Source organism: Manacus candei, unplaced genomic scaffold, assembly GCF_025592945.1.
Source record: "Manacus candei isolate 608988 ecotype Guabito, Panama unplaced genomic scaffold, ASM2559294v1 h1tg000037l, whole genome shotgun sequence".
Lineage (NCBI taxonomy): Eukaryota > Metazoa > Chordata > Aves > Passeriformes > Pipridae > Manacus > Manacus candei.
This window is the reverse complement of record NW_026138085.1, coordinates 7,912,654-7,939,445: the sequence shown is the minus strand read 5'-3', so window position 1 is coordinate 7,939,445 and position 26,792 is coordinate 7,912,654. Positions and strand designations below refer to the sequence as shown.

At 58.5% G+C, this 26,792-nt stretch overlaps 1 protein-coding gene across 1 annotated transcript; it reads left to right on the top strand.

Annotated features, from left to right (window-relative positions):
• The first annotated feature begins 347 nt into the window (after positions 1-347).
• Positions 348-14,428, top strand: ARHGEF37 (Rho guanine nucleotide exchange factor 37). The gene is made up of 13 exons (XM_051793543.1): positions 348-612; positions 2,885-3,102; positions 3,517-3,640; positions 4,060-4,207; positions 5,016-5,215; positions 5,757-5,887; positions 6,426-6,530; positions 7,169-7,279; positions 8,017-8,346; positions 9,233-9,361; positions 9,728-9,923; positions 10,373-10,545; positions 10,906-14,428. Exons 2-13 carry the CDS (start codon positions 2,899-2,901, stop codon positions 11,113-11,115), a joined length of 2,061 nt encoding a protein of 686 aa, XP_051649503.1. The 5' UTR covers positions 348-612; positions 2,885-2,898; the 3' UTR covers positions 11,116-14,428.
• Positions 14,429-26,792: the final 12,364 nt, after the last annotated feature.

Sequence of the window (26,792 nt, the reverse complement as noted above, 5' to 3'; positions counted from 1 at the left end):
AGGGGCAGTGGCGGGGGGTACCATGGCATCAACGAAGGCGGCACACCGGAGCTGCAGCAAGGCCATGGAGACACCGGGGGCCTGGCCGTGTTATTTATGGCAGAGGCGAGGCGGTGTGTCCCCTGCTCTCCAGCCGCAGCTGCTGCCAGGGCACCGCGTTTCGAGGATGGACCAGGGGGCAGGGGGGCCTGGGGCAAGGGGGGCCAATACAGAGCCGGGCCCGGCGCTGGGGGCTCGGCTGCTATCGCAGAGCGGAGCCCCCCCGCCGCTGTGCCGCGGTCCGGTGCCGGCGGGGGCGGTGCGCTCCGGGGCAGCCGCTGCCACCCGGGCCGGCCGCCAACCCCCCGCCCCGCCGGGCGTGCGCAGGGACCGCCCCGCCGAGCCTCCCTCCGACCGGCTGCGGCTGCCGGGGCCGGGACCGGCGGGGCCGGCACCCCCCGGGAGCGATCACCCCCTGCTCGGGATCGATCAGCCCCCGCTCGGGATCAGCCCCCGCTCGGGATCGCCCCGTGCCGCGGACTCCGCCCGGTGCCAGCCCGGCTGCGGCTGCGGTGTCACCGCCCGCAGCAGCGCGACAGCGGCCGCGGCCGGGCACGGCGACCTGCGCCGCAGGTGAGAGCCGGGGCCTGGGGTTTCGGGGCGCGGAGGGGACGCCGGGGCTGAGCGGGGAGCGAGGGTGGCACTCCCGGGCCGCGGTGGGATCTGCGGGCCCGGAGCTGGGGATCCCTGCGCTCGGATCTTGGGGAGGGCCGGGGGGCGGCCGTGTCCGCGATACGGACTGGGATGCCCGGAGCCCCCTGGTTACAGACAGGGATGCTGGGAGCCCCTTCGTTACAGACAGGGATGCTGGAAGCCCTCTGGTTACAAACAGGGATGCTGGGAGCCCCCTGGTTACAGACAGGCGTGCTCGGAGCCCCGTGGTTACAAACAGGGATGCTCAGAGCCCCCCCCCCGTTACGGACAGGGATGCTGGGAGCCCGTTCGTTACGGACAGGGATGCTGGGATGGGACCCACTGAGGTGGCAGTCACAGCTCAAACGCGGGCAGTTGCCCGGGAGGAAGGGCTGGGGAAACGAAAGCCGCTCCTTCGTTCTCCAGCTGCTCCAACGCTGCCCAGAAATGCTGCGTTTTAATTTTGCACAGTTCCTTTACCCCTCCGATGCCTCAGGCCAGGGGGGTGAGCAGAGAGAAGAAGGTTTCCGCAGCCTGGGGAAAACCCCCCAAAGCAGCTGCGTGCTCTGGGGATGCTGCTGCGGGGATCAATGCTGGCATGCCCTGAGCTGCAGGACATCCCTCCAGAGCTGGGGGGGTGTCTCAGGTCAGGGCTTTCCACCTGCCTCCACCACAGCCCTTCCTCTGTGCAAGGGTTTTGCCTGGGCAGAGGACACTGAGCTTGTCCAACAGTCCTTGATGGAAATCCTTCTGCCTGGACACCTTGGAAGCATCCAGAGGGGTGCAGAAAAGTGCCTTCTACTTCCCATGTCATATAGGAGCCAGTGCCATGCCACAGGCAGGGGAGGCAGCCAAATTGCAGAGGGCAGGGATGACAGCTGGCAGGGTGACGTACCCCTGTCAGGCAGGTGGAGGTCCAATGCCCTCTCACTTGTGTTTGCTTGCTGTGCCAAACCCAGCTCTCCTCCAGCACAGCAGTGGGCGTATGCCAGGAGGGGACATTCGCCCTGCTTATTAACTGGACCCTCCCCAGCAGAGGCTTGGGCTGTCCTACCAGCCCCTCTCCCTGCTCCCACTGCAGGGGCCCGGGGCTGCAGCTTCCAAAGTGGGCACCTGGCTTGTTGCAATCTGGCTGTGGAGGTTGGCACTGGCTGGGCAGGCAGCAGAGAGCAGGGACAGAGCCGGCCTTCATGTGCTGCTGCTTGTGCCATCTTGCTTTTACTCTGCCAAGCCACCTCTGCTTTGCCTTTGCTCTTCACCTCCTCCACAGGCAGGTGGAAAGCCTGGCAGAATTCCTTCCCCTGGCTGGGATCTGGATCCAGCCAAGCTGTGCACTGTGCTGGTGTGGGCCGTGCCACATCTTTCTCCCTCAAGGCCTCCTGCCAGGAATCAACCACTATCTGTGATGCTTTGGGAGCTGCTCCATCCTGCTCGGTATCAGTTAGAGCAGAGCATGTTTCCTGAGAAGAAAACAGTCATGAATCAGCTCTGATTTTCCACACTCTCTGCAGGCAGACACAAGGCAGTGCCCCGTGCCAGGCAGGGCACAGGCATTGCATACCAGGGGCTGCCAGTGCATCTGGCAGAGGCGTCAGCAGTTTTGCCCACTTCTCCCCCCCGTCCCAGTGGCTTTTAAACCAGCTCTCGCTGTCACAGAAGCATCTCTTGTTCAAGCACTGCAGAAACACTCTTTGTACTTTGAACAGGGCCCTTAAAGACAAGGCAAGGTGCCAGGCGCCGACAGCCAGGGCAGGGAGGGAACAACTGGCCCTGGCAGCAAGGAGCTGGAGCAGAGGTGGCAAACCCCACTCTGCCCTCGAGGACAGCCCCAGCACAGTCCCAGAGCTGTGTGGGAGCTGCCAGGCCCCTGCCTGCACCTGGAGGCCTCTCTTGCCTGTACCCTGGCCCTGCATATGGTCCCTGGAGTTTGGGCACATGCATGTGTGTGTGTGTGTGTGTGGCAAGTCCCTGCCTGCCACATGTGGGTGTCTGCCCACGGCAGCCAGACTGTTCCTGCCTTGCAGCACTTCATGCTTTTATGGAGTGTCATCCATGCCTTGCTTGTAAATGCAGATGGATTGAGTGTCCCTGGGGATGTGCCGTGTGGTGCCCCTGGCACAGGGGAGGGAGCACGGCCACTGCTCTGGGTTGTGCACCAGAGCACCAGCCTGCCCTTGCCACAGCCTGTTCCTACCTCCTGCCACCCCTGCAGAGTGCCCTGCCGAGATGGCGAGTGCCAGTGGGGCGGAGCCTGACGCTGAGGATGCAGAGGAGGCTGAAGAGGCCATCTACGAGGAGGTGCTGCCCTGTGACAGGATGGAGCTGAGCCAGCGGCTGGCTGTAGAGGAGCTCATCACTACCGAGGCCAGCTATGTCCACAACATCCAGCTCTGTGTGTCGGACATCCGGGCACACCTCCAGAAGAAGCAGGTGACGTGGGGTACATCCCCCTGCCCAGGGGCTGGGCACTGTGGGGTGAATCTGTTGAGAGCCGCAAGATGCCCAAATCCCTGCAGGGAGGTTACCATGTGCTCACCTTCCACCTTCCTGCCTGGGCTCCCCCTGACCAGGCAAGGTATGGGGTTGGATGGGCGTTGGGTCTGACCAAGTACAGATATCCTACAACTGTAACCCTGTGTCTGTAACGTGAAAAGACCTCACTGCCCCACTTTGGAGCACAGACAGGTCTCAGCATTCCCAAAACCTCCTGAAACAGAGCATTGCTCCAGGTCCTGGGGTGTCACATGGGGCAGACGAGTGCTCAGGGGGGCGTGAGTGCCTCTGGAACACACAGCCCATCTCTGACATATTTGGCTTAGCCTGGGGCATCTTTGTTCCCTTCAGCTGCCTGATCTGGACCTGGAAGGGCTCTTCTCTAACACCGACGACATCCTCCATGTCTCCAGACGGTTTCTGAAGGGTCTTGAGGCCACGGCCACCCAGGGGCAGGAGCAGCTGCTCTGCATCAGTAAGTGGTGCACTGCCAATAGCTGACCTGTGCCCACCCATGCCTTTGCTGGTGCTGGAAGTGCCACTGCCCAGCGCTGGGCATGTGTAGATTCCATCCCCATCCCACCTGCCCTGACACCTCCTGCACCTCCCCTGGCTCTGGGAAGTGCTGCTGCCAGCACATCGGTGTCCGCAGGGAGCCTGCCCCACAGAGGCAAGGCAGACCTGCCCAGCCTGCAAACAGTGGAGGGGGAAGATCATCAGGCCCAGCTAGGCAGAGGTGCCTGGGTGCAGAGCACTGCTCTGTCACCCTCGGCTGGCACTGCTTTGCTGGCTTCACCCTTCCAGTAGGCTAGGGAAAACCCCCCACTCTCTGAGGGGTTTTCTCTGAGGCCATAGGAAAGGACCAAACTTTCCAGCCTCACTCTCCTTCCCCAGGCACCCTGTTCCATGAGTTCAAGGAAGAGATGGAGACTGTCTACAAGATCTACTGTGCCAGCTACGACCATGCCCTCCAGCTGGTGGAGAGCTACCGCAAGGACCCCAGGCTGCAGGAGGAGATCTTGGAGACTCTGAATGCCACAGTGTAGGTACCTGCTGCTGAGGCCACCACCTTCCTCTCCCTGTTTTACCTACTGGCTTTGCCCTTCACCTCTCTGGACAAGCTACCTGTATGGATATGTGTCCCCAGTCTGGGTGTAATATCATGGCCACTGCCTTTGTGGCATTTCCTGGTGTAATCCCTGGCAGCCCATCCTGGATCCTTGGGGCCACTTGCCAAAGGGCCACTACAGTTGGTGATTTTTTATGGTGGACCCCAAAATAAAGGATGGGTGTCATGGGCAGCTGCTGCCTCCCCCACTGTGCCCCATGAAGGGCACATGTTCCCCAGCTTGACCAGAGAGACAGGCTGCCCCTGTAGGACCTTCCAAACCCGTCCTGAACTATCAGGTGGGTCACAAACACTGTTAGAGCCAGGAGATGCAGGAGTGGCAGTGGAGAAGCTCCTGGGATTTGCTGCTTAGAGCATGGGTGATGTGATTCCTGAATGAGATATGCCTTGCCTTTGGGTCAAAGGGGAGTCTTGCCTGCACTTTGCTCACTCTCTCCCTCCCTGTTGCTCACAGAGCGAGCACAGATCCTGTGTCTCATAGCTAGACAAGCACAGCACTGTTCAGGGAGGCAGGGTGCCCATGTGGGGCTGGCACTGCCCTTGGGGCTGACGGGGACAGCAGTGGCCCCGCAGCTGGAAAGGAGCAAGGGTTCACAACCAGAAATCTCCTATGACTTTTGGGCTGCTGTCTCCCCAAAACACTTGCAGAGAAGCTGGCAGGAGCAGCGGGGCAGGAAGGCAGCTCTCCACACCAGCCTTGAGCAATTCCCCTCTCCATCAGGCCTCACACAGGCGCATCAGACCTCAGCTTCTTCCTGGTGATGCCGGTGCAGAGAGTCACCAAGTACCCACTGCTGCTGGAGAAGATCCTGAAGAACACCCCAGCCAGTTCCAGTGCCCACTCAGCCCTGCAGGCAGCTGCTCGTGCCATGGCCCAGGTCAATGCCAACATCAACGAGTACAAACGGCGCAGGGAAGTAGGTGAGCGGTCGGGGGGGCTCAGTGCAGGCAGGGGGCACAGCCCCTGGGAACCCTCAGCCCAACCCCAGTTGTCTCCCCTTGGTGTTGCACTAATTACCACTTAAATCAGTTCAAAGCTCTCCTGCTCTCCACCCATCCTGCCTGGTGGAGCCACACACTCTGTGCAGGCAGCTCCTGGAACTGCTCTGGTCCTGTAAATGCCACTCTGGGCAAGACCTGAAGGCTGCAGGAGCAGAGTGGCATGGGCAGGGGGGCTGAGGATAAAACCAGTCTGTCTGCATTCCTGGGTCTGGGGAACTGAAAAGAACACTCCTGCCCTTGAGACAGGAGAAATCAGGCTCTCCACAGATGGGAGCTTGGCTTCTTTCTGGTTTTCCTAGTACTTTCCTTCTTTGATGTGGGTTGTGCTTATCCTGTTGATCAGCCCCAGCCCCTGTGCTGTTCACCCTTGTTGCCTGCTCAGGCTGCTGAGGATGTTGCCATGAAGTCTCCTCTTCTGATCTTTTCCCCCCCCACTTTGTGTCGCCCCCACCCGAGGCAGCAACCAAATACAACAAGGCCGAGCACCTGACGCTGCGGGATCGCCTGGCGCGCCTCAACACCCACTCCATCGCCAAGAAAACCACGCGGCTGAGCCGGCTCCTCATGCACGAGGCCGGCATCGTGGCCAAGGTGGGCAGCCCACACCCCTCTGCCTGCACCCAGGGACCTGCTGCCTCTCCTCAGGTCAATTCTGGGGCTTTCTGCTGCTCCCGAGGTGCCTCCCCCAAGGAATGGGGAGTGTGGGGCCAGGGTGGGGTGGCTGATGCTGACACAGGAGCCACAGTCCCATTGTGGAGCAGCCTAAGGATGCCTCCTGGTCCTCCATCCCAAGGACCAGCAGGGCAGGAGGGATGCAGGGACACACCTCGCTCCCTTCCTCGGAACATTGCAGGGCAGAACTTTGGCCCCAAAGGACCTACAGGATCCTTGAGCATCCTAACAAAAGCAAAGACACCCTGTGTCCCCCAGCACCACGACCACACCAAAAGCCTTGTTGCTGCTTGCACCCCAAGCAACCCATGTCTTGTCCCCTCTCCAGATTTCTGGAGCCCCTCAGAGTCTCCCCTGCCTGTCCCCAGCCCTGTCAGCTTCAGGCAAGTGCCTGGCTTCTGTGTTAGCCCCCTACAATGGGAACCTGGCTGGTAATAAGCTGCCTCTTGCCTTGCAGACAGAGGATAAGGAGTATGATGACCTGGAAGAGAAATTCCAGTGTGTGGTGTCCAGTGTGGCCACCCTGAAGGAGAACGTAGCATCCTACCTGGGCCATTTAGAGGTAAAACCTTGACCACTGGCAAGGAGTTGGCCCTGTTCAGGCTTCAGGACCTGTTTGTTGGGATTGTAGAACACTTAGGAAAGCAATAGCTGCTGGGGATGTTCAGGGATTTGCAGCTCAGCTAAAGTGTCCTGTTGTGTCGGGGAGTTGCACAACATCCAAGGATTGCTCAGGTCCAGGGGAGCTTAAACCAAAGCTGAGGCTTTGACAACACAGTCTGAGCTGATGCCATTTGAGAATAATCTGTCCTTAAACTTATCATTATTTCAAGGTCTTAAATGACTGAAAAGGCCAAGTGTTGTTCAGCCTGGGGATTCTTGCTTTAATAACGGATGTAAGGCAGAAATGTCCCCATATCAGTCCTGACAACAAATTTCCCTTCTGAAATCACCTGGGTCAGCAGCTACTGTGATTTTCTCATAGAAATTCCTTGGGGCATCTGAGGGAAATGAAAGTATGAGCGATGGCAAAACATGCAATCCCCAGACAGTATTATCAGGAAAGCCTCAGGAAATGGCAGAGGGTTCAGAAAGCAGCAGTTCATGGGCTGGAAAGACCTTGTCATAAAAATATTGAGAAGGGCTCCCCATATAGGATTGGGCAGGAGGTAAGGGAGTCTGATGCTTTCTCCCTTTCAGGCATTCCTGTTGCCCACCCCACACCAGCGTGACCTGCAGATGGATGAAGGACCTGCCCAGCAGTATCGGCACTTCGCAGAATGCCTCCAGTACACTGTCTTCCCAGAGTTTGTGAGTGCTCCTTGCCTGCACATCTCCTTCAGCCAAGCATTGCTCTCCCCACCTTCTGCCAGGGCACAGTGGGGGCTGGCTGCTCACACAAGGCAGGGCAGCCAGGAGCTGAGGGGGACCCCAGAGCAGTGTCCTCACAGTCCCCTGAGGCCTCAAATTTGCAGCAGAGCCAGGAGCAAGGAACAGGATCCACCAGCAGTCCCAGACACATGAAGTGAGGAACCAGCTTCAGGGTCTATCCAGAAGAGAAGGGAGGGCCTGGACAGAGTCACAACTACAGCACAGCTCCAGAGCCCATCCAGGACTGGAGACAAGCTGCACTGTCTCTCTGATGGGTGCATCCAGGAGCTGGCCTACCTATAGCAGAGATCCAAGGACACAGAAACCAGCACACCCACAGTAACAGGCAGGGGCAGAGGGCCCTTAAATGGGCTGTGGGCAGGAGTATGGAGGGAGGCCCAGGTAAAACTGGTCCCGGCCATTAAGGGCTCCTACCTGGTCATTTGCATGGAGCACAAGTTAGGAATTGTGGCAGGCATGACTGCTCTCTACCAAGGGTTTGCTTTGCTTGGCATCCTATGTGCCTTCAGGAAAAGATGCCTCAGATGCTTCCCACTCCACACAAAGCCCCTCAACAGGTCCCCAAGCCTTTTACGCCCCATAAGACAGTGCCCCGTGCAGGCAGCTGGTCCCGTTTGGGGAGCTCACTTTGGGGTTTGGGTTCTCTCACCTCACAGAAGCGACGGCTGGACAGGCTGGTCTGCCAGCCCCTCAGCAGCCTCTCAGACATGCTGGTGGGGCCACAGCAGCTGGTCAAGAAGCGCCTGGACAAGCTGCTGGACTACGAGGAGATCCAGGAGCGGAAGAGCGAGATGGGCAGCGTGACATATGACGAGGAGGCAGCCATGAACACCTACCTCGCCATCAATGACCTGCTCATGGCAGAGCTCCCGCAGTTCAACCAGGTGGCTGTGCAGCTCCTGAGGCAGATCCTGTGCTCCTTCAGCACCCTGCAGCGGGACTTGGCTGCCCAGGTCCTGCAACAGGCAGACAAGGAGCTGGAGCAGGTGAGTGTGACCCATCGGCGTGTGTGCCCAAACAGGCACATGAGCTGAGCCAGATCTTCTGCAGGCTTGGGACATCTTAGACATCCAGGCTCTGAAGGTTTGCTGTGGCCCAAGCCCACCCTTGCAGACAGGATTTGTAAGCAATCTCTCCTCCTCCCTGCCTGGGGAAAGCCAAATTTTCTCTTCTGCACTGCCAGAAACTGTTGCTTTCTCTTTGCGGACACTACTGGTAATTTATTGGTGTGCTGCTGCCTGAGAGATCAGTGTTAACTCTGAGCTCCTGAGAGCTCTGTGCTAGGAAGGCAAGGAGGAGAAAGGCAGCTTCTGGCTTGAGGAACAAGGATCCCTCAACACCCATCACCTGGGAGATGTCTCCCAGAACTCCTCCCTGTGGTACTCTTGAGCCTGATGCAAACATGGAGGGTCAGGGCAGTGGAAAGCCCTGGGGCAGAGCATGGCTCTGGACTGATCCATGATCAGGATGAGAACAAGGTGCAGCCAGGTGCAGGTGTCCTCTCTGACACTGCTCATACCTAGTCAGGAGAGTGGGTTACCCTTGCTGAGTCTGGGCTGCTTATGCTGCAGACGTCTACCCTGGAGCTACACCTACCTGTCTCCCTTTATAGTCATTTGGGACAGGCTGTGAGGTCAGGGCTGGACAACAGGAGTGAGGGACTGCTCTGGTTGGCTGAATACAACCCAAGAGCCCCATGTGTGATGGTCCTGCCCAGAGAAAGTGGCTCACAGTCAGAGAGGTGCATCTTTATTAGCCAGGTCTGTTCTCTTGCTTTCTCAACCCTTTTCTTCTTGCTCCTTCTCTTCTGACCCTACCCACAGCTCTTCCTCTCCCTAGGGCCCTCTCTGATCTCAGAGTTTGTCTCCACAGATGCCCCATGGCCACATGCCTCTGCCCAGTTTCTGGAAGGTGGTGGAAGACACCTTGCAGCAGTCAGGTGCTCAGATCCGGACCTTCTGCCAGACCTTTGAGACCGTCATGCCGAGCCCTGTGACACAGGTAGGGGTTGGGAAGGGGATGTCTCAGGCCAGCTGGATAAAGAGATAGAACTCTGACCCCCCAGTGCAGGACATCCCCTCGGCAGGGAGGCTGGCTGAGAAAGTGACCCAGACGGTTGCCATGGCCACAGTATTTCCCGCTGACAGCAGCTGGCTGGAAATAACCAGGGATGAAGCAGCTCAGCAATTCTGGTTCTGGGCACTCATCTCCAAACCATGGGGTAGAGCAGATAGTGTGAAGGAGGCTAGGGGTCCTCTAACCTCTCACTGGGATGTGATCCTGCAGAAGGGAGGGCATGTGTACACGGAGGGCCTCAGTCTCCTGTGTGTTTCATCAAGTGCTCCCATGTCTCCTGCTCCCCGCCAGCCTCTGAACCCTGCTGAGGAGCGAAAGGTCCTCTCCCTTGTGAGCAAGCACGGCCCAGACAAACTTTACCAAGTGACAAGCAACATCAGTGGCAGCAAAGACTTGGACCTGACCTTGCTGAGGGGACAGATTGTAGCTCTTCTGCAAAGTGCCGACACGAAGGGGAACACGAGCAGATGGCTGGTGGATGCTGGAGGTACCGTGAGCACGATGGGCAGCCTCCCCCTGCCTTGGCACCGGGGTCAGGAACCAAACCCACACCACTTCCTCATCCTGAATGAAACAGCAGGCCATGGCCTCCTGGGTCCTCCCTTCCAGGCTTTGTTCAGCCCAAACCCACCTCAGCTTTACCAGCTACACCCGTTGCCATTAGCTGTGAGGTTCAGGCGTCCCGATTCATTCCCCGAGGGAACACTCATGAAGTGTTGTGGCTGAGAAAGGAGAATCCATGCACACAGAAACACATGGAATTCCTCTTTTGTGGGAGGGGGTTTCTGCTGGATATTCCCTAGTGATGGACTAGTTTGAGCAGGGCCACTGTGCCAAGCCAAGCAACAACCAAAGTGTCATTCCTCTCTCCTCTGACCAGTCCTACATGTGTCAGGTAGTGGGGCCCCATGACCTGTGTGTGTCCATGTCCTCCAGGTCCCCGAGGGTTTGTGCCTGCTGCAAAACTCCAGCCGTATTCCCCGGTACAAAGCCAGCAACGCGGGATGGATTTGCTAACCCCGGAGAGTGGCACAGAGAGAAGGAGACATTCCTATGCATTACCTGAAGCTCCCAAGCCCCAGGTGGCCACCTTCACCCCAACATTCCAGGTGAGAGTGGGGGACACCCCCAGGGCCATTCCTAGCAACACCACCAGCTCCATGCTAGTTCTTGTGTGGGTGGGAAGGTGGACCTGCTTTTCCAGCACACACATGGTCATACATGTGCAGCCACGTGCCCAGCAGGGAGTGTCACACCCCCGTGTGAGTGTCACATGAAGCTGATGTCCTCCTTGCTGGCACCAGGGGGAACAGAGCAAGACAACTGTGCTTGGTGGGTCCCCAGTGTCCCTCCATGCGTGTCACTGCAGCGCTGCCCTCTCAGAATGACCTGCCCTGCCATGTGTGTCCATCTCCCTTTGACTCTCATGTCCAGCAATGGCTTCCTCCCTCCTTCCCTGCCTTTCACAGGTGGTCGCTGGCTTCTCCTTCGCAGCCAGGAGTCCGCAGGAGGTGAATCTCCAGGCAGGGCAGCCCGTGGTGGTGCTGGAGCCACACGACAAGAAGGGGAGCAAGGAGTGGAGCCTGGTGGAGGTGAACGGCCAGAGGGGCTATGTACCCTCCAGCTACCTGGTGACTGTCCCCGTGCAGGAGCCCATGGGCTGGAGCTTGCCCGTGTGAGCATGGCCAGCCCACACCCAAGGGCACGGGCTTCATCAGATGGGAGCAGTCGGCTTGGTACCGGAGGACTCCTCACTGGAGATGCTGGAGGGAGGCAGCCCCAGTCTGGGAAGGGTGGGCAGAATATGGCCCGGGGGACAGGGGTGCGAGGATGGCGTGGAGGAGTGGTGGTGGGAGGCGTGAGGGTGCAGGAGTGGTGGCAGGAGGCGTGAGGGTGCCCCGTGTGTGTGTTTGCACAACGCAAAGCAGCACTGAGGGAGTGAGGGCAGGTGGCTGCAGTTATCCAGGGATTTGCTGAATTCTTTGTCAGTGACAAATGTGCCCCAGGGGATGATGAGGCAGCATCGTCCCTGGTTAGATCAGGACTGAGTTGCAAAGGTGCAGTGCTGCAGAGAGGCCCTAAGCCGGGCATGGGGCACCTGGGCACTGAGCACTTGGGCATCTGGGCATCTGCACAGCTGGACACCTGGGCAACTGGACACCGGGGCACTCGGGCACTTGAGCACCGGGGCACTTGGGCACCTGAGTGCCCGCGGCAGCGCTGGCCCCGCCCGGAGCGGCCACCAGAGGGAGCCCCGAACCAGCGCCCAGTGCCCGCTTGGCGCGTACTGGGAGCACTGGTGCGGGGGCCGTGGGGTGCGGGGGCACAGCCCGGTATGGGACGGACATCCCGGTTCCCAAGGCTCCCTGAGCGCCCCATCCCCCTACGACCCGGCGGTTGACGGAGGTCCCGTGGAAGAGGTTTTTGGGAGAATCAGTAAGTGCCAGTCAGTCCCTGACCTAAGGCTCGGTCTGAGGATGGAGACAGCACTCCCTCCTTCCTCTGCCACCACTCCTGAGGCTCCCCAGCTCCGTGCCTCAGCTTCTCTGCCGTCGTGCTGACACTGTTTGGAGATGCCGATGGGGCTGCGGGTTGGCAGCCGTGCCCACGGCAGCACTGCCATGGTGTCAGAGCCCCCAGGGCACCGCGGGAGAGCTCAGACCATGGGACCACGCTGACCACCCCTCGCCCACCGTGGGCAGTGCAGGCACCCACCGGTGCGGCAGCCTGGCGTCGTCCCGGCTGCCCTGGGCACCCGCATCAAAGGGGCGGTGTCCCGGCTGGCGAGCGCCGGCACGCCGGGCCCCGTGCCCTGCCGACGGACAGGCAGCACGCCCGGCCACCCACGGGCTCCCCGGGGGATGTGGGGACTGCATGCGTGTTCCCACGCTGCAGGCTGGGCAGGGGGGCAGAGGTGGTATGTCCTCACCCAAGCCTTGTGCCATGTGGGGAGGGATGGGGTGGATGCCAGGCAGGTGAGGACAGGCCCCAGACACTGTTGTGTGCACCCCACATGTGGGTCCATGTGCCTGGTTTGAGGCAGAACTCTGTGGGGTTCACTCTCTGCAGGGTCCTGGGGTTATCTGGGGGGCAGCTGCCTCTGCTCAGGAGCCATTGGAAGCCCCGAGCTCACCCACATGCAGGACGTAGTGAGGTGTCCCAAATCCCTGCTGCCTCTCTTGGGTCCTCACTCTATCTGCCTACCCAAGCCCATCTACTAGCACTTGCCAGGCTGACAGGCTTGCAGGGCAAGGTGGAAACAGTCCCTGCACATCCCACAAGCAGATGTACAGGAGCCACCCTCCAGTGCTCTGCAGGCGACACTGCACTGGGGACATGCTGCTTGTGTCAGGCAGCAGCTGCCTGTCCTCTGTCCCTTGTCAGATAAGGCAGTTGTGCTCCAAGCGAGGTGCAGCCCAAGCACCAAGAGGGTCCTGAGCCAGCCAGCACCAGCACCCTGCCCAGCAGCAGTGGGACTGGTGTCCTGCCCACCCCAAGGTCCTGGTGGCGGATGGTCCCAGCTAGGAAGAGGGAATCAGCTCATGGGGCTCCTCTGGTCTTTGGATCCAAAGGGGTGAGCTGGGCTCTGCAGTTGCCACCAGCCCTGCTGCCAGCCTGGATGCCCATGGGACCTTCACCATGTCCTCAGGACATGGCCTAGTACTTGACTGCAGGATGCAGGTGCCAACATCCCTCACTTCTCTCATGATTTCACCCAAACTCACTGCACTGCTGCTGCCCTGAGTCTGGAAGTGCCCTCTTGGAGTCCCTGGTGGGTACAGGGCTCTTCCAGCCTAAACATGACGGGGATAAAGGGCACAAGCGTGCCTTTAAATAGCCCGTCAAGGACAGGCTCTCCCAGGAGGAATGCTCTGGCTGGTCCGGTGGAACATGCCTGTGGCCAGGGGCATGGGGTGACAGCTGGGCAGGGATGGCTGCTCAGGAGGTCAGGTCAAGGTCAGGCATTGCCCTGACTGGGCACCACGGCGCCGTGGCTTGGCACCACGGAGGCAGAGCCATGCAAGGGGGAGGGAAACACATGACAGGCCAGTGTTTTGCCATGCCCAGGGGCTGATCTGTGAGGTGGCAGCAGAGCCAGGCAGGCACTGCTGCCTGCAACCTGCCTGCCAGCCTGCAAGGAATTTGGCACCGACACAGCCTGGCTGCCAGAGCAGCCTCTGAGGCGACTCCGGTTATCCAGGAGCGGCTGTTGCACTCCTGTCCGGGCTGATTCATATCCTGGACGTGAAGGCATTTGGACAGCGTCCACCTGTGGGGTGTGACAGTGCACGGCCATGTCCCCAGGGCATGGGGCGCCAGCACGGTGGCAGCTCAGACTCTGCTCTCTCCTGCTCTGTGGGGCGTGCTGGGCCCTGGGGACACAGGGTAGAGGGCCACAAAGCACATCTCCAGGTGAAGACACCTGGATTGCAGGAGGATGGCTGTGCCCAGGTGTCGATGTGCCCGATGGCTCTGCTGGGGCACCCAGGAAGCAGAGGGGGGCAAGAGGAAAGCAGCTGCCAGGGAAGCCCCAAGCCCAGGCTCCCAAACCCAGACCATCCCTTCACCACAGAAGTGCAGAATAGGAGTAGGGGAACAACAGAGCAATGGAGGGTGGGGAAGGAAAGGAGAGAGGGGACCCAGAAGGAGCAGGGCGGTTGCCCTGGGCTGAAGGGCACAGCCAGCCCAAGCGGGGCTGTGACTGTGGGCATGGAGCTTGAGTTCACCCTCTCTGTGAGGCTGAGCTGGCTCTGAGCAGAGCTAGCCTATGCTCCACTGTTGCCAGGCCCATAAGGAGCAGCCCTGGCCCCCATCAGCCCCCACTGGCCCCTCGTGCACCAACCATGACCAGCATGGCCTGAGGGAGGGCTGAGCCCCACAGAGAGTGGCCCTGGGGCTGCAAAGCAGGAGTGGAGGTGTGAGCAGCAGTGCTCGCTCCAGGCTGGTGCAGCTGGCACCTGAATTGTCTAATAAAGTGTGAAATTGCTTTCATGCTCTGCTACCTTTGCTGAGATGGACCGTCATTACGGCCCCCCCTTCCCAGCCCGCAGCCGGCTGTGCCGATGTCCTGCTGTCGCTGCGCTGCCAGATGAGCCCCGGGCTGGAGCTGTGCCTGGCACAGCCCCGCGGGACGGCTGTGCCGGGGGCTGCCCGTAGTCCCTCCCCTCCCTCTCAGCCCCTCTGCTGTGCCTGCCCCATGTAAAAGCACAAGCTGCTGCTGCTGCATCACCCTGGATGGGGGCAGATCTCTGCCGTGGGACTGGGGGCTGCCCTCCCACTTCCTTACCCCTATCAGATGCCCTCGGGGTGCTGGGATCAGCTCAGGTTCGAGCCCTGCCCTGGGGCTGTACCGCTGCCAAAGCCCTGCCCTTGCCCATCAGATACAGCCCTTGAGGAGACAGGGCTCCATTCGGAGATAGGGCTCCATCCTGCTGTGCCAGGAGCCGCCTCAGACCCTCGCTCAGGCAGCAGAGAGCTCCCACCTTGGCAGGGACAGAGGGTCAGCCTGGTTCCCCCTCACCGGTGGGTGACTAATTGCTGCTGAACCACCTGGATGTGCACAGAAACTGTTCTCCAGCTCTAATAACAATAATCAATCATCCTGCTCTGTGCAGGGGTTGTGGGAGGTTTTCCAGAGCTGGGGAGCTGGCGGGGCTGGTGGGGAGATTGTGGTGCCAGTGGTGGGGCTCCCCTGAGGGGACACGGAAGTCTCAGCTCCCGTGGTGGCTTTCCTCCTGCACTGCCTGCTGGGAGGGCAATCCATACCCAGGTACACCCCGCAAGGGGAAGTGCCATCTCCTACTGCTGGTGCTCCTGGGTCTGTGCAAGCTGTGATTTTGGAGGGAAGACCAGCTGGGAGCCCAGGTTGGGCATGGGACACAGGATGCTCCCTGCTCCAGAGTATCCTGCGAGTCCCTGTGCCAAAGGGGCAGACACGAGTGCCATGGAGCTGCTGAGTGAGAGCAGTCTGGGATTTTTGCAGGGATTAAGATACTTTGCCCCGGGGAAATGGTGCCACGTTTTCCCAGCCACTGATAAAGTTAAACCCTTGATCTGGTTTAAGATTTAGCCCACAAGGCAAGCCTGGGTAGGACAGCAACGCCGTTAGTGCCACTGGCTTGCTGACACTTGCCCAGGGGTCTGGCCCCACTGCCTGTAGCTTAGCTCAGCTGTTGGAGCACGTTTCTGCAGCCAAACCCCCCTAGCAGATCACATTCCCAGAGTCAGACCCCACTATTAGAGCACATCCTGGCAACCAGGCCCCGCTATCCCTGGGCTGCATCCAGGCTTCTGCATGAGGAATGGAGCTGGAGCATCCCCAGAGGCTGAGCTGAGGCTGGGCAGGCAGATGGCACATGGCCAGGGAGAGGAGCATCCCGCCTGGAGCTGCTCTTTCTTTGGTGTAACTTTATAACCCATGTCCTGCAGCCGCCTGCCCTGTCTGCAGTACCACCCCTCTGGGGGAGGCTTCATGCCTTTGGGAAGCCAGCCGGGTCCTGACATGAGTCAGCTGGAACAGCCAGGCAACACTATCCATCACAAATAGCTCATCCAGTCCCTACCCCCTGCCCCTGCCCCACCGTGACCCGGGGGGACCCCAGGCAGGATCTCAAGCTGGTGGTCCTGAGGCAATGCAGCCTTTCCCCTGGGGCTTCCTTGGCCCCATGGCACAAGGGCTTCATCTGCTGTGGCAGAAAAAGGCAGATCTCTGAGCGCTTGTCTTGTCCCCAAGGTCACCCTGCTGGCTGGAGAGCACCTCAGGGCTTTCCAGAGGCCACAGGAGGTAAGGAATGAGTGTGGTGGGGAGGAGGTGCAGAATATTCTCATGCCCTCCCTCCAGCCCCTGTGACAGCTGCCCTGTCCTGTTACCCAGCTCAGCAAAGGGGATAGATACCCATGGCCACAGCTCCCCTCAAATGGGCCACCAACTCAGAGTCAAGAGCCATTCCAAAGCCCTCTCCTCACATCAGGCATGAGAGGCAGAAAGGCTGCCTCATTCCCGCCTCACGTTCCCACTGCCAGAGCCATCCCATAGAATCATGGAATTATAGAATGGCCTGGGTTGGAAGGAAGCACAAAGATCATCTACCTCCAACCCCCTACCATGATCAGAGACACCTTCCACCAGTCCAGGTTGCTCCAAGCCCCATCTAACCTGGCCTTGAACACTTCCAGGCATGGGGCAGCCACAGCTTCTCTGGGCAACTCGTGCCAGGGCCTTGCCACCCTCACAGGGAAGAATTTCTTCTTAATAGGTAATCTAACTCTACTCTCTTTCGGTTTGAAACCATTCCCCCTTGTCCTGTCACTACTGGAGAAAACCAGTCACTGGGAGCAGCCAGGCGAGTGCACTCTAACCCAGCAGCATTCCCAAGCCCTCCTTCATTAGCATTCCTTCTCTCCCAGCCTGCACAGCCTGTTCCCAACGCCCCTAGTGTTAATTGAATTACTTCCCCCAGAACTGCCAATGCTTTAGGGACTCTGAGCATCTGCATACACCACCGGCAGCCTGCTCTGTGCCTGCCCAGCCCTTCCCGTGGGATGAGCCAGCTGCGGGGAAGAAAAACAGATCCAGCAATGGCAGGTCCAGGTTGGTGCGAAGGTGCAAATGGTTCCATTGAAAGGACTCACGGAACGAAGGGAATGGAGTAAAAGTGCAAATCAGGAGCCCCAAGGTTTGGGGAAGACCCCTGGTAACATCTGTAAGCATCCAGAGGGGCTGGAAAATACCCTGCTGCCACTCCAGCCCTCGCTGTGCCGGCTGCCAGGCAGTCCGTGCAGTTATCAAGCCGTCAACCCAAGGCTGTTCCTGCATCTCTACCCGAAGGAGAGGATTTGTGGATCTAAAATTTGCATTCGTTGGGCTGCACCCGACTATAGGTACAAGCTGCAGACACGAAGCCTTTTGTGTGCCCGGCCGCATCCTGGCTGGGATTTACCTAAAACAGCCCCAGGGAGGAACGGCTGGGCGGGGATGGGGGGGGAAAGGGAGGGAGGCTGCCTGGTGTTTGTTTTTACTAATGAAGCCCCATAATCAAATCATTTCAATTTTAATTGTAAAGCCAGCAGGCAGATTTCTGTCTCCAGATGGGACGTGATAGGAATAGTTGAAGGCTGGGCACGTTCTGCTGCTCACCTTAACATTTGGAGCAAGGCAGATGGGAGCAGTGCTGGGGAAGCTCCCACCCTGCCTGGGAACAGCCTGGACCCCCAGGGATCAGGATTTGAGGTGGGATCATACCCAAAGCCTCTTCTGCTTCTTTGGCCCAGGAAAGCTAACCCCATGGAGGATGTGCTGCACCATACCCAGATCTGAGCAGGGGAGGCAGGAGTCCTTTTCCCTGCTTTTTATCTCCCAGCTCTGCCAGGATACACGAAATCTATTTGTGGTTTCCACTTGCCATCTCATTTTTTGGGTTCTTGGACTTTGGGAAAGGAGAAAAATAAAGAAACTGGGTCATTTTCTATTTATTTGGAAGAGCTGAGATGTTAACCCTCCAGATGCAGAGAGCTCTGTTCATGTCTATGTGGGACTGACAAACTTGGAAGCAAGGGATGGGGAGAGGAGAAACCTCCTTCTCACCAAAGAAAAAGTGCCTTTTGCCCTTCTTAAGGCTGGGGGGAACTGGGTGCAGTGGGGTTGGGATTGCCCTCCCAATCTAAACCCGCTCACTCAGCCAAAACACACTGTTTGTATTCTCATGATGGAGAAATGGAGGTGGGAGAGGCTGGGTTGCTCTGGGACTGATTAACTCCCCCAGGCTGGGGGCATTCCCAGCTGCCTACCAGGCCTCAGCAGTCACCCAGGGGCAAGGGGTGGGCATAGAGGTTTCAGCTGGGGGTGGCGGGAAGGAGAATGTTTCCCATCCTCCCCATCAGAGAGGTTTGTTCCTCCCAGAACAGGACGTGGGGGGGTCCAGCATGACTGGGGCAGGTCACACCAAGTATAGAATACCTTGTGCTTCTGTGCCTTCACCACAGCCATAAAGGGGCAGAGCCCCTCTCTTATCGGGGGTGGCTGCTGCTGCTGCTTTCACCACCCCGAGCTGCTGCCCTCCCTGTCCCGCTCTCAAAGTTGATAGCATTTCTGGAATCCCCTGGAAGGAATCCAGGTGGGGGACACCAGGCACAGAGCAGCCACCAGCATCCCTCTGGCTGGGCCTCTTTGCTCTTATCAGCTCTCCCTTTTCGTGCCTGAGTCATCAGGGACAAGAGCATCAAATCAGAAATAAAGTCATTAACTCACTAAGCAAATGCAGATGAAAACCTCACTTTATTTTTTGAAATCAGAGCCCTGGCTCCTGGGGGCTTTACATGGCACCTCTCCTCCTCCAGCCTTCCCTCGGCCAGGTTTGCTCCAGCCCCACACACATCCCGGGATGAGGAGAGGAGGGAGACATAGGCATTCACCCCACAGGGCTTGGCTTGGCCCCCAGCAGCCCAGACACTTGCCATCGGTCTGGGTTTCCTGCTGGGACATGGGAGCCCTATGCCTGGTGCTGATGGGCTCCAGCTGCATGAACTGGGCACATCCATCAAGAGCAACATGTCCCTCTCGTCCCCCTGTGGCACCCATCCCTCCTGCCAGCACAGCACCCTCTGCCCAGGGCTCAGCACATCCCTGGAGCTCGTGCCTCCCACGTGGCTGCGGCTGGCGCATACCCATCCCAGCCAGTCCGTGATTTCGCTCTTCTTCCACTTTTTCGTTTTTTTCCACCATGTACAAATGGGAATTAAATTGAGGCCACTAAACTCATTTGCGCTCGCAGCCGTAATGGGGCTGCAGGCAGCATTTCACCACCAGCTCTTCAGAGCAGCTGCCAGTCTCTGGCTGGGAGCTGCCGTGTGCTGGCTCCTGCTGCCGGGCCCGGCGTGTCGCTGCCTGCTCGTGGCTGGGCCCCCACAGCAAGGCAGGACTGGGGTTAAACCCAACCGGACCTAAACATGTGCAAGAGCAATTTCTTCCTCATGTGAGCCGTGCTTGGGGCTGAAAGGCTCCGCTGAGCTCCTGCTCGGGCTCCTGTGGCTACGTCTGGCCTGAAGCCCCATCCCACTGGGTTCTCCCTGTGTCCCGGGGTGCACGCCAGCCTGCGCCCCTGCCCCGGGGAGTTCTCCCACTGAAGCCACGTGGTGAGGTGCTGGAGACAGGCTGGGCAGCCGCCCCCACAGCATGGCTCAGCCTCAGGGGGCCAGGCACCATCATGAGGAAATGGGAATGAGCTGGAGCCAGGGAGGCAGCTGTGGGGCACTGGGAACTGGTGTAGAGGTCAGGGGTGCCAGTGAGCACGGGGGGTTCCAGGGGAGAGCAGCTGGGTGACCCTACAGGACGCACTGCACCGGGGCAGGGAGGAGGCACCTTGAGGTGCTGAAGCCCTGGTGGATGCAGACTCCCAGCTGCTGCCCCAACAGATGCTTATTTTTATCAGGCAGGAGGAGGAGGAGGAGGAGGAAGGATGCTGGTCATGGGTGAACTTGCTGGAAGACCAGCTCCCATAGCACCCAGGGAAAAAGTCTCTGAAAGTGCCTGGGGACAGCAAAGGAGGGCAGACATGAGTGTGCTGGGAGGGAACAGCTGCTGGGAATTTAAATGACCGCCCGTGAATGCTGGTTTTGTTTTGTCCCCCATAGCTGTGCTCTGCTTTGGCCAGGCAGCATTCAAATCCCATTGCTCAGGGGGCTATGTGGATAAAGCTAGTTTGGAAAACACAGGGAGAAACCCTTTGTTCCCATCTGCCTAAAGGAAGAGCAATGGAAGGAGAAGAGAAGCTCAGGAATTGAACGAGATGTGCTTCCTGCTTGCTTCCTGCATACTTCCTGCTCCCCCTGCCTGATGGGACACTGCTGTGGGAATAGAGGCAGACTTTTCCATGGATTACCTCGGGATGAAGATCTCAGCCTGTCCGCCAGCTTGGACTACGGAATGCTGCCCCATGACCCTCCACGGCTCCCTGGGCAAATGGGGATGCCACCAGGCACCGTGGTTTAGGGCCTCAGCCATGCTATGACTTGGTGCGTGCTGCCAGATCCATGCCCTGAAAATCTAGTTTCATATGGATAAACAGGATTTCTTATTACTGTTGCTAATATGATATCAGCACATTGCAACACAGATATTTTAATAATACATAGTTCTTTTAATGAAGGGACTTAATAAACTAATTTGTTTCCCAACATTTGTATATGTCATATTTGCTCATTTAATCATGCAGTAAATGAAATTAAAGTTACTAAACATTTAGAAAATTACGAGTATACTGAAGAAGTGTGCCTGTGTATTAAAATAAAAAGCAGGAGCTGCTTTCCCTGGCACAGAGGCTGCCCAAGCCACATGCTGCCAGCTGCTTCCTCCCCTGCCCATGCAGCAGCACAGGCTGGAGGGGAGTGCAGCCGGGCACTGCCAGACCCCATTCCCAGGGATGCTGACAGTTGTGACAACCACTGCATTTTTATTTTTATCATCCCGGCAACGTCACTCTGTAGATCAGCTTTTATTAAAAATAAATAATGCTTTTAAAGCTGGTGCTGGGGCACCAAACTGTGACAAAGGCCAGGGAGGCAGTGCCGAGGATGATTAATGTGATTTTTCCAGCAAAATACTATAGCAGTTCTCTCTCCCATGTCAAGGGCTCTGCTGAGGGGTGTGAGAAGGACGAAGGCACTCAATGCCTCTTGCAGCCCAGTACCTGGTCTGCAGGGGCACAGCCCACCCTGGTGAGAGATCTGGCTGTGGTCTCACATGCTCCCAGGGCCGGCTTGGTGGGCACATGTCAGGCAAGGCAGGAGGTTGAGGCACAGAGCCCTCCATAGGGACTGGGCTGCATCTGCTGCCCTGGTGGGCCAGCCCCAGCGGTAAACCCCTGCCATGATCCAGGCATGAGGCTGGAGCCCTGGAGCCCTTGCTTGGATGTGCTCAACCCCTGAGCTTTCCCCCGCTACCCGCTCGCAGCAACCAGCGGGAGAAGTAACAAGCAAAATATTAGGCAAACATTTTGGGGATCCAAAAATCTCACTCTCTGAGCGCAGCTTGATGGAGGATGGTGGGCACTGGATGTACAGAACGAGGGACAGAGCCTCTGACCCACGGAGCTTGCAATTATCTGCTCCATCAGGGAAGGGGGAAGGCGCTGCCGCACATTGCTGCGCTCCTTTTATCCTGGTTCCCTCCCCTGCCTTTCCAGGCCAGAGCATTTTTCAAACTCTGCTTTATCCCATCCTTGCTGCTTCTTTTCTAGCGCTACCAGCACCGCTGATAATGACGGCTCTAAATCCTGCCCGCCTGGCGCGGAGCCGCTGCGACGGGCGCTGTGCAGCGCGGCCGCATCGCTCCCTCATCTCCGGCCGGGCCGGGGCTGTGCCTGCGCCCTTAAATACATGGAACGCGTGGGCAATGCCACACCGCTCTCTCCTCCCCCCAGTTGTGCAATTCGGGTGTTTGGATGCAATATCCAATCCCCCCGGCTCGCCGCTCCTGGGAATCTCGTGCCCGTCCCTGTGGCAGGCGGAGGAGCGAGGCGGTTGTGTTCCTTACCTCTCCACGGAGCTGGGAGTGCGGAGAGAGAGCTGGAAATAGCCCTGGCTGACACAGATACCTGTGCGGAACAGCAGGGGCCTGCACTTGCCGTGGTAATTGCATACTGCATGGAGATGAGTCACCCGGAGCCCGCTCCGGCGGGCAGCACGCGGCCGCCCTGCCTCCCGCACGGTGCGGGCAGCGCTCGCCGTGCTCAAACGGGCACCCGTTGCCTGGGAAATTGATACCCCCCTCCAGTCCCCGGGAAGGGGGGCCCAAAGCACAAGGCAAGGGGAGCGGGGAGAGGATGGGAATGAGAGCGTCTTGCAGCTTTTTAAGCTCTCGAGATGCTTTCAAGTGCTAGGAAGACTGTGTGAGCTGTGATTTGCTGCATTATTTCTGTTGCCATCCCTGCACGGGGAGCTCCTGTGTGCAGAAGAGCTGCTCACAGCAAGTCAGCATCCACGCACTGCCTGGGCTGGGGGCCTGAGCCCCTCAGCTGACAGCACCCTCAAGGGACGAGAGACCACCCTGGGATTAGCCCTCTGCAGTTTCCAGGGTTCCTGGGATGGGCCAACCTTACCCCTTTTGTGGTACAACTGCAACCAGAGCAGCCAGAGACAGATGTGATGTGTCGGTTCACCCTGAGCTCCTTGGCCACAGCAAGAAAGCCCCACCAGGAGAGCTCTCCACCCTCCTCATCCCCCTTCCCACGGTGTGGGGCTCAGAGGCTGCCTTGCTGCTGGAGATTGCACTGTCAGGAGATTAATAAATAATTAGCCAGCAAACTTCCACCGGGGAGCTTCGTTTCTTCTCCTGCAGCAGTGCCGCCTTTTCAGAGAGTGAAAACCAGGGGAGAGCAGCTATTTCTGGGAAGAGGGGCTGGAGGGGGTGGCATTTTCCCCACCAAGCTTGTGGCTCCCCAAGCTCCTCCACAGCTGACTTCACACACCAAAGGGATACAGGGGGGAGGAGGAATAGGTAAAATCAATGAGAACCTATTTGATGGGATAAAAGAACGTGGGTTTATTTATAGCGCTGGCTGGAGCTGGAGTGTCTCCTGCCCAGAGACACAGTGCTGAGATGCTGCGGAGCAGCAGAGTGGTGTCTGCACGGGGCTGGGAGATGCACCAGTGCCTGCTGCAGCCCGGCATCCAGCCCCACTGAACCCCCAGACCCCCACTCCCCAAAGTCCTGTGGGTGGCTTTGTTCACCAGCCTGCTAAGGCAGTAACACCTGTGAAGGGGTTTCTGCTCTAACGCCAGTGCCTGTGGTCAGGAGGTGCCAGGACCTGACCACCAGCCCCTTCCCAACACTAGTGCCCAGCCAGGGGTGTGGTAGGTGGGGACAGTGATGTCCAGTTATCATGGGAGATGCTCAGAGGAGAGCTGGTGAGGAGAGCAAGGGTGGTGAGGAGAGGGTGCTGCAGGATAAGGGCCCGGGGACAGACAGGGCCAGCCTGGCAGGCTGGCAGTCATGAGACAGGGAGATGCCCACAGATCCCTGCCAGCAACGGTTGCTTGAGGAACAGCAAGTCCTTGCTCAGCAGTGCTGGACATTCAAAACGTCTCCCTTCACTGCTCACCCCCTTGGACAGCTCTGCTGGTGCAGGGGGATCAGGACCTGCTCTGATGATCATGGCATGTCTCCAGGATAAGGCAGTTCAACAGAAAGAGGAAGAGATGCACCCAGACTCTGAGCAGCCCCCAGGGAGAGGCAGGAGGAGTTGCCCTGCTTGGAGCCAGGGTGAGCAGAGGAGGATGAGGTCAGACTGGGTCTCAGCCAGCCTTTCCCTGCCCCTCGCTTCTCCCAGGGAGCAGAACAGAGGAGTACCTGGCAGCAGGATGATGGGGATTGAGGAGATATCCCAGCTCCTGGTGCTGTCCTGCCAGGTAGGGATGGGCAGCGAAGGAAGCCCAAGCAGTACTACCAGGACAAGAGGCAACTTGTCAGGCAGGGATGAGGCAGGCGGGCCAGCAAAAGGCCAGTGGGGTGACATGGATGGGCTGTGACAGATGCTGTCAGTGCAGTGTGAGAGCCACCAGTGCTGTGGGAAAGCAGAGTTCAGCCAGAGTGAAGGAGTGAGCACGAGGGACACGTGCCATATGGTGCAGTTCCCTGTGGTCCCCACTGGTGATGGTGGCTGGTGCCTGTGTGCCAGGCTGCCCCTGGGGCAGCACGTGGGGACAGTGCCACAGAAACTGCTTGGGCTCCATCGTGGGATGTCAGGCACTGCAGAAAGAGCAGGGCAAGGTCTCTGATAGCACGTTCCTTCTCCTAGATGAAGTGAGGTACAGGATGAGCTGAGTGCCCTGGGCTGCTGCCAGGCTCTCGTCCCCAGGCAGAAGGGGCCGGCTGGCCCCGCTGTGCTGGAGCAGCTTGGGGAGGAGGACAGGCTGCTTCAGCTGCTGCGGGTGTACTGCTTCCATGGACAAATGAGTCACTGAAAACGCCATAAGGAGTCAATGGGCATCCTGGTCTCCTGCTCAGCCCACACAGCTGGTGGGTAGCATGAGCCATCGCGCAGGAGCCTTCCCAACCCTCCACTGTGCTGCCTGGCCTCTGCCGTTTGCTCTGGGAAATTCCCATCTGTTTCACAGTGCATCCACAGCCCTCTTCTTGCTCCTTTGCCATCACATTTCTCTCTTCATAGGCTTTCTCTGCAATAACTGTGAGGCTTTAGCTCCACAGCACGTGCAAGGCTGCCAGTTTTGAAGATGAGCAGGCTGCAGGATCGGGCAGGCTGGAGCCCTGTACTTCATCCTGAGTGTCGCTCAGTGCTGGCCATGGGCTCCTCTGACAGAGCTGGAGCAGCCCAAGGGCCTGTCTCTGCTCCAGGTGAAGAAAGCTGCAGCAAGCTTGGTTGGTGGCACAGGGAGGGGAGGGAGCCTCTGCCATCAGCACTCAAGAAAGGGGTCTGTGGGTCTCTGCCACAGCACAAGCACAGTGTCCATGGTTTCCATGTGTGACTGCATGAGGGGCTTTGCTGGCACAGTGGAATATCGCTCCTCAATGATGCCCAGGGATGGTGGAACAGGAACAGCAACCTCTGAATTGGCACATCCTCAGCCCTGCCCCCTGGACAAGCTGGATCTCAGAGCCAGGAGCTCAGCCAGCACCCACTGGTCCTCTGAAGTCACTCTCTTGTCTCCCAGGTCCGCTCCAGCCCCAGAGGCTGTGTCCTCAGCCCTGTGGCAAAGAGGACATCAGACTGAGAGTGGAGGGGCAATTTCCACCTGGGCTTGTGGGGAGAAAGGGACCATGTCACCCAGTGGAGCATTTCCAGAGGTCCAGTCCTGGATGACCAGTAAGCATAACAGAGCCCTCATGTCACAAACTGAGGAGAAGGAGGAGGAGGAGGTGGAGGAGGAAGGACCTTCCAGGTGAACATGGCTGATCAGGAGCCACCAGACATAGAAAGTGTAGAAGAAAAGTGACACTATGTCCCTGTGCTCGGTGACTTCAGGTGAAGGATAAGGCTGAGCTGAGTGCCGAGCAGGGCTGAGGGGAAGGAAAAGCAGAGCTTGTGGAAAGGAGCCAAGCACAGAAACTCAGTGAACCCCAGGGCATGGCACTGCCAACCACTGCTGGCCCGTGGGGAGTGGGGCCCCAGTGAGCAGGCTGCGTGAACGAAGATTGCTTTAGGGGAGGGCTCTGGGAGAGCCTCAGGGACACCTTCCCCTTCGGCTGCCCCCAGCTTACCCAGCTGCTGACTCAGAGAGCTCCTGCCAGCACAGAGCGCCTTTCCCCCGCGTCCCCATGGGAGCGGCACCCTTGGGGCTGCATTTAATTTTAGTGCCAAGGAGAAAGTGTCACATGGCGGGGGGCTGGCCAGGACCCACCGGAGGCTGGGGATGTTGTCACCCGGAGGAGCCCCATTTGCCGCTGCCTCTCACTGCCTGGTCCTTACCACATTTTGCCATCCACAAACAGAGGCAGCTGCAACGTGAGAGCGAAGGCGGGAGGTTGCCCGGCGCGGGGTGTCTCCTGCTCAGCCGCCGCTCATTGGCTCCTGCCCCTGTCCCACGCTTGGCCTTTGGCAGGCTAAGGGTACCTTCAAACCCTGTCCCCTCCTGACCGCTGGCCCAATGACATTACTCACTCGCTGTTGTTTTGAAAGGACATTTGCAAGCTTTTCCTGTTATATTTTACCTTGGTAATATTATCCCCAGCCCCTCCGGGCTTAGCATCGAGTTGCTGCAGCGCCGGCGCAGTGTCATGGGGCGCTCCAGCTCAGCCAGGGCTGGCAGCAAGGGTGGGCACAGGGGCTTATTTCAACTCGACTGTGGCTGACACCTCTATGAGTACATAAATACAGAGAGCAGCAGAAGCCAGAGCTCTGGCAGCTCCCCTGCTGACAGAGCTCAGGGTCTGCTTCAGGAGGAAAGCAGTGAGCACATGGTGAAGCCGGCCAGTCACTTTGTGAGCAGAGCAGGATGTGTGCACAGGGAATATGATGTCCCATTCACACCATAGCGCTCAAGTGCTGTGGATCAGACACCATCTCTACCCAGTGTGGATGTTTCTGAGGCTGCCGCATGACTGACTCCTAAGGAGGTGGAGACAACACCAGTTATAACATCTTGTCCTCCTTCACCTCTCTCCTGGTGCTTTCGAAGCCCTTTTTAGGAGTGTTATTCAACCAACCCTCCCAGAAGTTCCAGGGCACAGGGAAGTGATGTTATCTCCATTCTGTGGGTGAAAAAACCCAAAAGGCACAGAAAAACACCTGGACTGTGCAAAAATCCAGGGCAGTCAGGGGCTGAAGTTGGGCATGTTAACATAAGCCTGCAGCCACGTGAGCAACTGTACTTCATCCTCTGAGATCCCACTGGAACCCAGAAG